At 38.9% G+C, this 13,703-nt stretch overlaps 1 protein-coding gene across 1 annotated transcript; it reads right to left on the reverse strand.

Moving 5' to 3' along the window:
- Positions 1 to 887: 887 nt before the first annotated feature.
- On the reverse strand, positions 888 to 2,066 carry LOC131419356 (dystrobrevin beta-like). The gene has a single exon (XM_058564439.1). It carries the CDS (start codon positions 2,043 to 2,045, stop codon positions 957 to 959), a length of 1,089 nt encoding a protein of 362 aa, XP_058420422.1. The 5' UTR covers positions 2,046 to 2,066; the 3' UTR covers positions 888 to 956.
- Positions 2,067 to 13,703: the final 11,637 nt, after the last annotated feature.

The following is a 13,703-nucleotide window of genomic DNA, read 5'->3' on the forward strand; positions in this document are numbered from 1 at the left end:
TATCCTGGGGAAGGAGAGTCTTCCCTATTTTTCTTACACACAAGTAAAGCCCTGAATAATTCTGTTTACAGCTGATTTTGGCACCTGCTTTGATTCCATAGCCCACATTTAAAAAAAACATTGTGACCCGTTCTATGTTGTCAGAATAAAGGGAAGTTCTTTTATTAAAACAATGCTAATGTTACTGCAGAGGGTATTAGATATTTTTGTCGAACTCTATTTCTGATGTTTTAACCAGAGTATCCCAAAGTCGAGCGGAAAGCTTTAAAAAAAAAAAGTCATATTTAAAAAACGAAGATAAGATTTAACCAAAGGCGTATCCTGCCAGTTCATGACAGCAAGGGAGAGGGAGGCAGCATGCGAGTCACAAGCCTGGCTTTACCAGATGGTAAAACCAAGCCCTCCGTTGGTGCTATTTCCCAAAGCGGTATCCACAGGACCTTTGCCATCAGTGGATCCACTTGTGGTGGATGTTTTTTTTTTTTTTGCACGAGAGAAGAGAACCTGTTGGTTTTTAAAGGTCAAAGGCAGGGAAACTTGTGCCCCCACCCTGGGGAGCACCCCATGTGCTGGCAAGACACCAGCAAGAACTCCATCGGGTCACACACTCAGGAGACTCCTGCTGTTTCTTTTCTCTTTTCAACTTCCCGGTAAATTCCTGTTGCAGAGATGAGACCATGCCCCGAGGGGAGTGATGAAGATGCTAGTTCATGCAGGACTGTGTGAGGGGGAGGCCCACCAACAGCAGCATCGGGAGGGCCCTCCCACTCCCCACCGGTTTGGGCTCCCCTCTCCCTGCGGGTGGTGACGGCTGGCAGCCTGCAAGCCTGGTCCAGGTGTGCAGCGGGAAGATGAACAGGAATGCGCCTCTAGGGGAGGACCTCGCCTTCCTCATGTCGATGCCAGCTCGCTTCTCGTCCCCTGTGCCGCGCTTCCTCTCTGTCCTGGCTCCTCCGCTAACCTCTGTCTTTCCCAGTCTGCGTCTTCTCTTCTTCCTCTGCACCTTCCTCTGCTGAGTGGAGCTCCTTCACCAGGGATGACATGGTGTTGGTGATGGAGTCAGCGGCCACCAGCAGGTCATTGCGGAGGTTTCTCCTCGTACCTTGCGCAAAGGCCTCCTGCATGTCTCCCCCGACTCCGCTGAGTGGGTCCTGTGGACAGCGGGTGGGCGTGGAGCCTGCAGATGTTGAGCGGATGGGCATGGGCATTGAGCGGCCGCCTCCGTGAGTGGGCGATGTATGTGGCGACCCTGTGGCCTGAGCCTTCAGTAGCTTCATTAGCCCTTGCAGCTGAACCATCAGCTCCCGCCTGCTCTCCTGCAGCGCTGACCTTCTCTGCTCCAGTTCGTCTTGCCTTTGCCTCAGCAGCCGCAGCTCTGCCAGCAATGTGGCGTTCTGCTGGGCCTTCTCAGGGGTGGGCTGGGAGGCCTGCTCATGCTCCAGATGGAGACGCTGAATCTCTTGCAGGATCTCTCTGTTTTTGTTTTCCAGTTCTGCAATAAGCTGTCTTTGTTGTTTGTTGACATCAAAGTTAAAGCTCAAGTCAGTGGGAGGTCGGTTCATGTTTCCTGCCTCTGCAGCCAGCCGGGCAGCATAGCGAGCTATAAGCCGGTGTTCCTCATCCAGTCCGCTAGGACTGCCCAGGACACTCTTGGTGGGAGTGGGCACCCCGGAGGACATGTGGCTCACCATGGTGTCATTCATATTGGTCAGAGGGCGAGGAGGAACTATATTTGCAAGGTCAAGTGGTTTCTCTGGTTGATCAGGAAAAACAGGATGCGGGAGTTCTCTGGTGGATATGCACCCCAAAGATTTACTAATGGCATGGCTCAGCTTCTTTGCAGGGGATTTCCAAGAGGAATGCTCCTTCATCTGGTGTTGGTTGCTTTGCAGGCCACTGGCATGGCCACGCCAAAAGCAATTCTGGCAGAGCTGGTAGTTGTGGCACTGCTGGCATCGGTGCCGGAAACCCATCATACTCTCACACCGGCAATACGAGCGCTCCACGGGGTGGAAGGCATTCTCAACATGGGCAAGCCTATGCATGAGAGGTAGCCAGACAAGGCACTGGGGAAAAGAGAGTATGGCAGACAGTGGGAAGGAAGCAAAAACCATCTTTCCTGCTATTTCCTCATTAAGTTCTTGTGATGGAGAAGAAAGCTGATAGAAGCTTGAAGGAGCCAGGAGGCTTTTATTTTACCTTGAGTCTTCCATATATATACTAACTGGTTCACTATGCATATGTAATTTAACTCTTGTTTTCTAAACTATTTTCATTAAACACTTATTCAACATATATGTAATGAATGCCAACTGTGTGCTTAGTCCAGTTCTAATTAAGCATGGGCGTGTAACAATGTATAAAACAGACAAACCCTCAGGGAGTTTAATTCTAATGGGATAGGCAAATATTAAACAATTAAAATGCAAACATGTGGTATTGATTTACAATGCATTATTGTTTATGTATAATAAACGTGTACTTTATATATTTGTATTATATTTGATATATGTTAATGCATAATCTAAGTAATTATAAGATATATAAAGCTGTTATATAAGTGATATATTGCAGATAATAAATATATAATGAAATGAGAAAAATAAAGTCTTTTTTCTAAACATCACAAATGGCATATGAATCAAAATTTCTAAAAGCCTTTTGAAAAATACAACGTGCTCTGTAAATGCAAACCACATTTGCTCATTCACAAGGTTATAAGGGTAGTGCTGGATTTAATTTCAAGGTTCTCTGGGTCCATTATTTTATGCCCTGGCTTGAGAATGGTACTGACTTCTTAGACTGACGCTTAGACCCATATCCTCAAAAGGATCTGGAAGACCACCCATACAACTGAGTTTGAAGATACAGGCTGGGGTCGCCCGTAGACTGGGGGTTCTGTCTGGCATAAGCATTGTGGTCTTTGCTGGCTTCGTATGTGTTATGGTGTTAGGCAATGACTGCCCTAGCAGCTGGTATGTGTTTTACAGCACTTATTATACTTCCTGTGATTGTTTATGTCTCCATGAGGGCTGGAGAGATGCTGGATGTATCTTTGTATATCTTCTGCCTGGGACAACGTGTGACCCTTGGTAGGTGCTCAGTAACTCTGTTGAAACAATGATTGGCCACATGGTAACCCTTGGGGGGATTGTCACATATTGTAGGACTTCTGGAAGTGACTGGAAAGTGTTTATGTTTCTGGATGAGCTCCATGCTATCTGCTGCCTTCAGTGCAGACCTGTTTTTCCTTTTCAAAGTAATTCATGGAGAAAAGAAACAAGTCAAAAGGGAATTGGGCACCGCTGGAGGATGTGTTCTCCTTATCGGTTAATTTCTTTTCTATTCTTTCTTGAGACACCTTGCATCATTCAAAAGGTCTATTTATATTTTCTTTTTTGCATGACAGTGAAGCTAATGATATACTTATTTATTTTACAATAGTTTGAAAAATTCTTTTTATTCTTCATGGAGCTATTACTCTGTGGCTCCTAAATTCATAAAAAGGTTGGCATTATTTTAGCTTATGAAGTATAATCTTTTTTTAGAATAGATGAATCAGGAGATATTGTCTACTCTAGTTTTTAGAATTCCAAGATAATGTTACCAAAATGAAAACTGTCTTAATTGAGACTGAAAAGTTAACAGACTGTGTTGACACCAAATTTATTCCCATAGTTTGATAACCTACTTCTTCCTCCTAGGAAGTTTGGATTTTCAGGCAAAGCTTATGCTGCTCTGGCTCAGTGTGTAATTGTACTTTTGTTTTTAAGGAATTGTTACTATGGGTCATCTATGGGCGAGTGCCAATTACTCCAGAATTATACTTTTGCTATTTCTGTGGGATTGCATAAAATTCAGCTGACATCAGCTGTGCAAATGCACATAATTGCCTGTCTTCCAAGAATATGACTCATTAACATGAGTAACTAAGATAAGTAAGATTATCTTGTCAAATTCCTGGTGAATTTACCCCCAGCCTCTACTCCCATAGACATCTGAAGAAACAGCAGAGAAATAATCTAAACTTAATGGTGATACTGACTGACTTGCCCCATAGATATTTTAGGAAGCAAAATGGTGGCCTTTAGAGATGCATTATAAGGGAACAAAAAAAATACTAAAGATTTGTGTAAAATGAGTTCATATGTAAAATAACCTCTAATTTTCCAGTAAATAAATAAAAAAGAAGATGGACTGATAAGCCTCAAAGTTGATGGTTGCTTGAATTCCTACTATTTTTGGTCAGGCCAGTTTTATCTAATTTTGGTGTAGGCTAAGAGGCGGTGGAGTGGAAATGCAACTGGGGGTCATTACCTTCACTTTTGTTTATAGAAGCAGAAGGCTATCAGGAAATAAATGGGAAATGACATAGAGACTGAGGTCATGGGTATTAATGATCCAAACGTAGAAAGAATGAACTTGTTGATGTAAATGTAGAAGCGAGAGAGTCAGGGGATCCATAATTCAAGCTGCATTTCAAGTACTCCAGCTGTCCTATTGTATGAGAATAATTGACAGAAAGGAGTTTTGAAATTTGAAGGAAACAACATAAAAAGAATGATTTTCTTGGGAAAGAACAGGGAATTCTGAAATTTGGATCCACAGAGGGTTCATAGATGGGCTTTATGTTGTCTTTGAGCCCTCAATATTATAGGCAAAAATTTGGGTGGTTTTTAGACATACATTTTTTGTGGGAGAGAGAGGAGATGCTGCACAACTTTTACAAAATTCACAGAAGGTCTATGACCCAACAAACTTTGTGAACCACAGTCATAAGGGAAATAACACCATTCAGCTCTAACACTCTGTGCGTGACCTTGGCCAGTCACTTAACCCCTTTCCAATATGTGTGAAGTTAACTCTGTCCTCCATTCTCAACCAGTGCAGTTATGGGGATCAAATGAGATAATGTGTGAGAAAATTTTAATAGCTAATGCTACTACAGAGAGCACTTAGTATGTGTCAGGTTCGTTTTTAAGAACTTCATGCACTTTACCTCATTTAATCTTTACAACTCTATGAAATGAGAATTATTACTTTCTCTATCTTATGTATAAGGAAACTGAGGTACAGAGAGTTCAAGCAATTTGTTTAAAGTCACACAGCGAGTAAGTAATACCACTGGGACTTGAAACTATGCAGCCTGATTCCTGAGTGTAGGCTCTTTGCTGCAATACTATATTGCCTCTCTAAAGGCGTTATAAATGCCTTGTAAAATGTCATTCAAACCTGAACTAGTTTATGCATAATAGTTGATGGAGATATTCTGAAGATGGAGAAGTTAAAATTTGCCGTTGTTTTTTTTAAGGTGATGATTATAATGGGTGCTTGGGAACACCAGCTTGGGGAATCTTAGCTAGCATTAGAGGAGGCATAAAATTTAAGCAGAAAGTCTGATAGTTTCACTTGTTCTCAGACTTAATGCTCCATACACAATCATTAAGGCAAATTGGTCTCAAGCTAAATCATAACTGAAAAACCACTTTAGCCAGGTCAACCTTAATGTGCTTGGCTCAGCTGGTTTAGGAAGGCCTAATGGCCTTCTCCCTAGTGCTGAAGTGTTTGTTCAGGGTGACAGCTCTGGCTGATTTCTGGTGAAGGGCACATGGAGTGTGGGTGTGGCCATGGTTCCCTGCTTTCCCAAGAGTGGGCCTTGAGGCATGGAACATCAGAGAGCTAGGGAAGCTGTTTGCTGAAACAGTAAAGATCTATATTTGCTTTAACAAGAGTTTACTTTTGCCCACCTGTTTCCTGCTCAAGTAGTATGCTCCATTTCAGCTGTGGACTTCTGTTGTCTAGATAAGATGTGGAGCAGGAAGAATGACAGCTTAGGGATTCTAGCCTGATGCCAGAAGTCAGAGAAAATAGTGTGATACTCAGGACACAGAGAGTACATTGCTTACAAGCATCTCAGAGCACCCTGCTGAAGACAGCTGGAAGGAATCTCAGGTGTCATCCTATCCAGGGGTTCTTAAAGAGCTTCAGGATCTGTGTGAACATATGCATAATTCTGAGGGGATCTGTAGCTTTCATAAGATTCTCTAAGTGGTCTATGACCCTTGCAAAAAATCAGACCTGCTAATTTAGTCTAAAATCCAGACTTAGAAAGAAATGAAATGAAATATAATCCATCTAGAAGAGATAACTGCTTTAAAAAGCTCTTCAGAAGGAAACACACTGGTAACAACAACTGTTGTCAGCTACTCTTGCTTCTTGGAAAGGTCCTCCATTTGCTTATTTGAAATTTCTAAGGCACTTTAAATTTGTTTACTTCAGTTATGGTCTCTGGTGATGGATGGAAAATAGCTGGTCAGGAGCGCCTTTAAAGTCAGTCTGGAAGACAGCTACTAAGTTACTAAAGGGTTTTCTTGTTTCTGGACTGTTCTTCCCGGCTCCTTTGATCTCTCCTCTTAGTTCTATTTTTTCAACCCTTTAATCATTTTTGTGGCTCTTCTCCAGGATCTGTCCAATCTTGCTAGATCTCTCTCACATTGTGGAGATGGATTGCAGCACTTCCAAGTAATACCAGACCTAGCGCACAGGCTGCTTCTTGCCTCATGAATCTCACCCTTGGCTGTTACATCATCAGCTGTGTGTTGACCATTTAAATCACAGCATTGCACTGTGGACTTCACTAAATGGTGAAGTGAGCCTTTTCTGGAGGGTTCTTCACAACATTTGAGAGACGTGACTTAGGGCATATATTAATGCTATTTTAATGGCTAAAAGACACAGAGAGATTAGGTCACTAAGCAAACTGGCTATAGAACTGAAATTATCTCATAATTCCCTAACTCTCAAGAACTGTATTTACATAAATTTCTAAAACTCCCAATATAGATCTGGGAGTTCTCTTGGGGAGAACTTCTCATTTGCCTCCTTTGTAAACTAGATTATTATAATATACTTTCCCCAGGATCACATAACTCCTAAAGTCAATATGCTCAGGGAATGGCAAAGAAGACAGATGGTTGTGAGTTCTGGTCTATATTCTACCAGTATTTTTTCCCCCTATGTGATGCAAAAATATTGAGGTACAAAGTCTCTGGTAAATGCACCCATTTAAAAAATAGACAAAAACGATAGCAAATTTCAGTCATTATGAGAGCATTCGAACTTGAGACTTGTTGGCCACATTCATACATTTGATTTTGGCTGGCATAGACGTGTACTTGGCAACATTAAAAAATTGGGAGATTGTAAGCAACAAATCAGAATTTTGGCTTTTGTGTCTTCCTTCCCTTTAGGAAACAATGAGCTAGAGCTGGCAGCACTGCCCCCTAACATGGAGGCCTGAGGTCTCCATTTTGCCTCTGTTCCTCACTCATTGAATTCTTGACTCTTGGTATCTAACATTAAGACATCTAGAACCTGGAGGGACTAATGTACTGCATAATCAAAGTATATATTAATAATTAGCTGAGCAAATTTTCATGCTGTGACTGGAGAGTTTGAAAGTGGTCAGAGAAACTGTGTCTCTTTTTGCTTCTAATTCCTCACATATGAAACAAAGAGTCAAAGAATGATCCCAGCCATGGCTTCAAGGAGGTTGTGGGGAATGGTTAGACTCCTCTTTCATTCTGAATATTGTTAGAGAGCTGCAAGATGAAATAAGGTACAGTTACATACCTAACTGAAAAATCTCTGATCCAGCTTTCCTCCTGTGATTCCACATAGCACACTTACTTCTAGAAATTCTAGAGAAGCACTGGCTGGCCAATAACTCTCTGCTAGATAATTAGGCCCTAAAGCTGGAGCTTCTTTGCCGGATGCCTTATAAAAGTTAAAGAGGCTCTTGACCCCAAGATAGCTGAATGAAGAAGGAAGTAATTCACTGGGGCATGCATGAATGTATTGAAGATCAGTCTGTTTAAACTTGTGGGGTTTAAATGATTTTAATGTTTCTCTATATTGGCTAAGACAGCCTATTGCCAAACCAGCTGTTTAGCAAACCACATTGAAATGCCACTGAAGTTAAATGTTCTTTTAAGGAAAATAAATATTTACAGTTATTACCCACTGGGAATGACTTAGTACTGTATGATGGTAGAATATCAAGGTTTAATCCTGATTCATCTACTTACTAATTTTATGGCTTGGGTCAAGCTACTTGAACCTCTGTGTGTTTCAGTTTTCTCATCTATAAATGGGGATATTAATGGTAGTTATTTAAAAAGATTGGTAAGATGAATAAATGAGTCAATACACATAATGAACTTTGGAACAGTAATTGGCCCATATTAAAGATTCAATAAATATTGGATATTATTGTTTTCCATTATTTTGGAGATTTTCTAAATATTTGAAAGCCAAGCCTTTAATCATCATATTTATTATAAACAACTAGTCTATTTAAGGTCAACATTTAGAAATATTAGATAAAATTGCAATATAATATTTACTTATGTAATATCTTTTCTTATCCAAGTTTTAATTTTAATTAGTATTTTCTATATTATCATCATGATATATCTATTTACATAATCTATACCAAGTCTCCTAGGCAATATCTTCAGCACTATAAGCATCGAAAGGAAACATATTTCTGAGGAACTCTTTAAAATAGATTACTGAGCGGTTATCCCTGATTGGAAGGGGAAATTCACATAAGAGACGTTGATTCTTGAGATTTTGTTTCACCGGCCTGGTGAAAGACGGACCTTTTATATGGAAAGAGGCCACTGACCCACTTAAGGGTTAGAGACAGAGTAGCCGGGATGAGATTAACTTCTACCTTCCCTGACTTTTAGTTTTTCTTCCATTTTTCTTATAAAGAAAAATAATTCTTTAACAAATAGTTGAAAAAGAGGCATTTCGCCCAACGAGCCTGCTTCATGGATTTTAAAAATAGCTATACCTTAAATATATAGTTTTCATTATTGTATTTCTTATTCGGAGTACATGGAAGAAAAGGAAATGAAATAGTGAACTTACCTGCTTATGTTCAGTGCTTGGGCTCTTTTCACACCAGAAGCTTGGGATTCTGGATTCTGTAAAATTGTCTGAATTCCTACTTGAAGCTAGATACCCAAATGTCTTTTAGAGTAAAGGTGATAGCCTTTTACCCTGGTCTTGGTTAAGGAACACTTTGTTCAAGCTATATATTGCAAGAAGATAAGAGCATTCATTACTTGGTGCTCTGAATTTCTCCTAGTTCAGCAGGATCCCCCAAAGAAGAGCTCTGAGTAAGCATTAAAAATTCAAACTGCCTAAGCGTCTAAGAGCCAAGTTTTCTAGCTTATTAGCTTCTTATTTATAGGTCTGTAAAAAGGCCTAAGTAGAACCTCTAAGCCTGTGGGGAAATCCTACCTATGAAGCTGTTTTCCAAATGTGTAGGTATGTATAATAGTCTGTGATTACGCAAAATAGTAGAAGAGTTGGTCCACTCAGAGGCTTTATTAAACTTGTGTAAATGGCAAACAGGCTAACTATATTTGGTTCCTATGGTTTGAGAGATGGACACCTAACTTATAGTAAAGATGTTCCATTGACATGTATTGAGCTTCCTGGAGTTTACACGTATAATATCATAGAAACCCCAATCTTCACAATTCATCATTGAGATAACTTTTCAAACACATTAAGTTCTACTGATATCTATGAGAAAATCCTATTGTACATACCAGCAAAATGCAGGTTAGTTCCTACCATGAGTGAATCAGGCCCCCACGAAGATTGTATATTCTTCAAAGATGATTACTCAGTTTGTATGCATACATTTCAACCACTCTTATTAAATGTCTGCTTTGTTCAAAAACCTGGTAGTTACTTACTGATCAGCTCATTCAAATGGTTTTGGTGTGTAGATATGGCTGATGGCTGCTGTATCTGTCTCTGGATCTTTAAGTACATGATTGATTGTCCCAGTCTACTCAGGACTGTCCAAGATTTAGCACTAAAAGTCTTACGTCGTAGGAAGCCCCTTCCTAGAATGTAAAAACTTCCGGTTTTCAGGGATGAAAGAGGAAGGATGGGGAAAAAGTACAAAATGCACATGGTGGCTCAAAAACTGGGAGCTGGAAACAACACTCTTTTTCGGTGTCAAATGAATATGGCATAGATTATCTACCTTTTACGGTCACTGTCAGTTTTTTCTTCCCTCCTTTCCCCTTGATTACTGATGTTGGCAACCATGATTTGGGATTCACAGCAATGGATGCAATTAAAGTGTGTAACTTCAGTGCATTGCCATTGTGAGTGTGAGTGGTAGTCTGTCTTTGACTTTGCCTGTGGATTAACTGCTGTGCTTTGTATTAAGGTAGTGCTATTTTAACTTTTAAGATTATGAAATGTTATCATTTTTCACAATAACCTGAGTGACCATATTTTCTGAGTTCAGAAAATGAAATCGGGAATGATTACAACACCAATTTCAGCATGACCGCAACATCATAAAAAAGTCTAAATGACTGTGTTATTTAATGATAGGTGGAAGGGCACAAGCAATTAGATTAGGAAGCCAAATGCCCAAAACATAACTGCACAATGTACAGAAAAGAATTTGGGAATTGGCGTGGTAGAGGAGGGAAAGTGCAAGATGATATGGGGAGTGGATTTCACAAGTTGGGATGAGACAAGCAAATACTACTAAGGCAACCAAAAGCTTTTTTTTGTCTCCCAAAAAGAAACCAATGCTCAGCCAAAAATAGGAGCTCCTGAATTAGCTTGGGCATACCACAGGAAAGAATACACATTATTGTATCATTCCCTTGATCACTCTATGAAACTGAATCAAGTTAATTTCTGGGGTTGTAAATAACCTTAGAATGTCCTGTGGGTGAACAAAAAGAGAAATTTTGACAACAAATGTGTTGAGCTGATTCTGTCAGATCTTACCAATGTTCATACTTTCTACAGTATATCAAGTGATGCCTCAAATAACAACAAAATAATATTCCTCCTAGCTCTTAGGTGCTTTATTTGAAACATGGAGTTTCAAAACATCTTCTTGATTTCTCTGGAGATTTCAGTAAAACTTCAGAAAACATAAAACAAAAGATAGTCGCTATCTTGTCCAAATACGAAATAGACTTTGCTCATATATCTTCATATTTCATAGGCAGTACAAATATAAATTTTGGAAAGTTCCATTCAGTCTGTAAACGTCTTCCTAAAGATAATGAAAAAGATTTTACCAACTAAATGTCCTGAGGACCTTGTACACAACACTGATAAAAAAAGGGGTATGATATACTTAAATGTGATATTGAAACATTCACAATAAAAGTTTTTGGTCACTTTTCAGTTTCCTCAAAATGTATAGAAGCACTTACTGAGATATTCAACTTTATATAATGAAAGGACATAGGTTCCTTACACATGTGCCTACAAGATGGATATCATTGTTGCTGTCATAGGAAAGATTTTTAAATGCTGGCTTGCTGTGAAATCATATTGTCAAAGAGTGAGACAAGAAGAATGACTTCTCTAATTTGGAAATATGTTGAGGATGGAAATGGGGGAAAGGATTACATTAAAAGAGAAATTGATATGTTTCCAAAACTGTTTGATGATTTTAAAAGAGACCATAAGGAGCCTAGAAAAAGTTGCACTAATTACACTTCAGTTGTTTTATGTTATGTTTAGGTTGCAAGAAATACTATGCAGCAAAAATATGACTAATTTTTGAGAAATAAACTGCTTCAAAACTCAAAAAATGTCACCAGAACAAGAAAACTGACTAGAAAAGGACTTCCTCAATTTTTTTTATTAAAACTAACTTATTTGGAATCCTACTTCAGTTTCTCAAGTACAAATTACCTTTGTGACCTGAGAAAGAGAAGTATAATGTATGATGACATCTAAGGTGCTTTGAAGAGTTTAAAAGTAATGGACATTTTAAACATGGATGATAATTATAATGAGTTTATAGATGCAAAAAGACCTGATTGATGAACAACTGGTCTACCGAAAGAAGCCTGTAGATAACAAAGTGGACAGAAGTTTGGAGAGCTGGCAACCAGTTCTTACAAATCTAGTAAGTAAAATCCTAAGTATTCCTTGATCAAACACTTGTGTTGCAAGGACATTTAACTTGCTACAATCGCACTGGACTAACACCAAGAATCAGTGTAAAGTGTGCTTGAGAAGAGCAGAGCCACAACTCAAAGTGAATTTTATGTTTGACTGTGTTCAGTTTTGCCGCTACATAAAAGAAAAGAAGGCTGTCCTAGAGACTGCCATCAGTTCAGAGAAGTATTAACGGAAAAGGAAATGGAAAGAGTAAAAATATCCTAGGACAAAAAGAAACATGTGAATACCATTTTTTAATTAACTATAGGCAATTTATATGTTTAGTTAGTCCTATAGTATTTACATTTTTCTTTTAGTCTTTCATTTATATATCTTAAGAGTACATAGTAATATAGCTTACAAAATTTAAATGTCCAGTAAAGTTTAAAGAAGAGTTAAAATAAATAGCTCTTCAGAAGACAGAAATATAAAAAATATTATTATATTTTTTGCACCTGTGTTATTTAGTCATTCTAATTAAACAGATTAGACAGAGAAAGACAAATACTGCATGATATCACTCATATGTGGAATCTAAAAAAGTCAAACTCATAGAAACAGAGTAGATTGGTTGTTGCCGGGGGCTGGGGGGTAGGGGAAATGGGGAGATGTTAGTCAAAGGGTACAAACTTACGGTTACAAGATGAATAAGTTCTGGGGATCTAATATATAGCATGGTGATAGCTAACAATACTGTACTATATACTTGAAATCTGATGAGAGTAGATCTCAAATGTTCACACAACATACACATAAAAAAGTGGTAATTATGTGAAGTGATAGATGTGTTAATTAACCTGATTGTGGTAATTATTTATCTATCTATCCATCATCTATCTATCTATCTATCTATCATCTATCTATCTATCTATCTATCTATCTATCTATCTACCTACCAAATTGTCATGTTGTATGCTTTAAATTTACACAATGTTGTCATTATATCTCAATAAAGCTGGAAAAAAAAATTTGGTCACCTTACCTTTAAGCCAGGCTGACACACCCCCTCACCACTTTCCCACCTACTAATACAGTTGAGGAGCAGATACCACAAAGCTGTTTCTGGAAACTGCCCTGGAATCTTCTTTTCTTCTCTTACTTGCTTTTACTTTACTATGGAGATTTCCAGACTTCCACCTCTTGGCCTCGATTCTGATGTGGACTTGGGCTCTTTAGATATAATGTTGTCATTTGGTTTCCTGGGCATTTTACTCTCACTGTTTCCTAACTTGACTGGGACTTGTCCTCTTGGCTCCCCCTTGTTCAGTGACTACAGATGATATGCTGAAAGCTTATGCAGCTGCATATACTGAAGATACTGTCCCTAGGACCTGTATCTTGTTTCCTGTTGAAATCTAATCAAAATACAAACAAATACTAACCATTCCATTAAGCACAAAAACTTAAAAACAGTCATTTCAGAATTTGTAATTTCTTAGTGTTCAGAATCCACTTTTGCACTGAACTGAAAATCAACAGAGCAACCATAAATGTCTGAGTCAAACGATGAGGCACAACAATATGCTCTAAGTCATGATTTTCCAGATTTGTGCAAACTGAGCATGCCTAAATGTTTACAATGTTGTCAATATACTTGCTTTACTAACAGGGTCTTGCTTACACACGCACGTGCACACACACTCACACACACACAGACACACACACAGACAACGGGTACTGGGAAAGTA

Source organism: Diceros bicornis, chromosome 21, assembly GCF_020826845.1.
Source record: "Diceros bicornis minor isolate mBicDic1 chromosome 21, mDicBic1.mat.cur, whole genome shotgun sequence".
NCBI classification, from domain to species: Eukaryota; Metazoa; Chordata; class Mammalia; order Perissodactyla; family Rhinocerotidae; genus Diceros; species Diceros bicornis.

Excerpts from the sequence above, each read along its gene's own strand:
- LOC131419356 (XM_058564439.1), bottom strand. The coding sequence starts at position 2,045 with ATGCATAGGCTTGCCCATGTTGAGAATGCCTTCCACCCCGTGGAGCGC.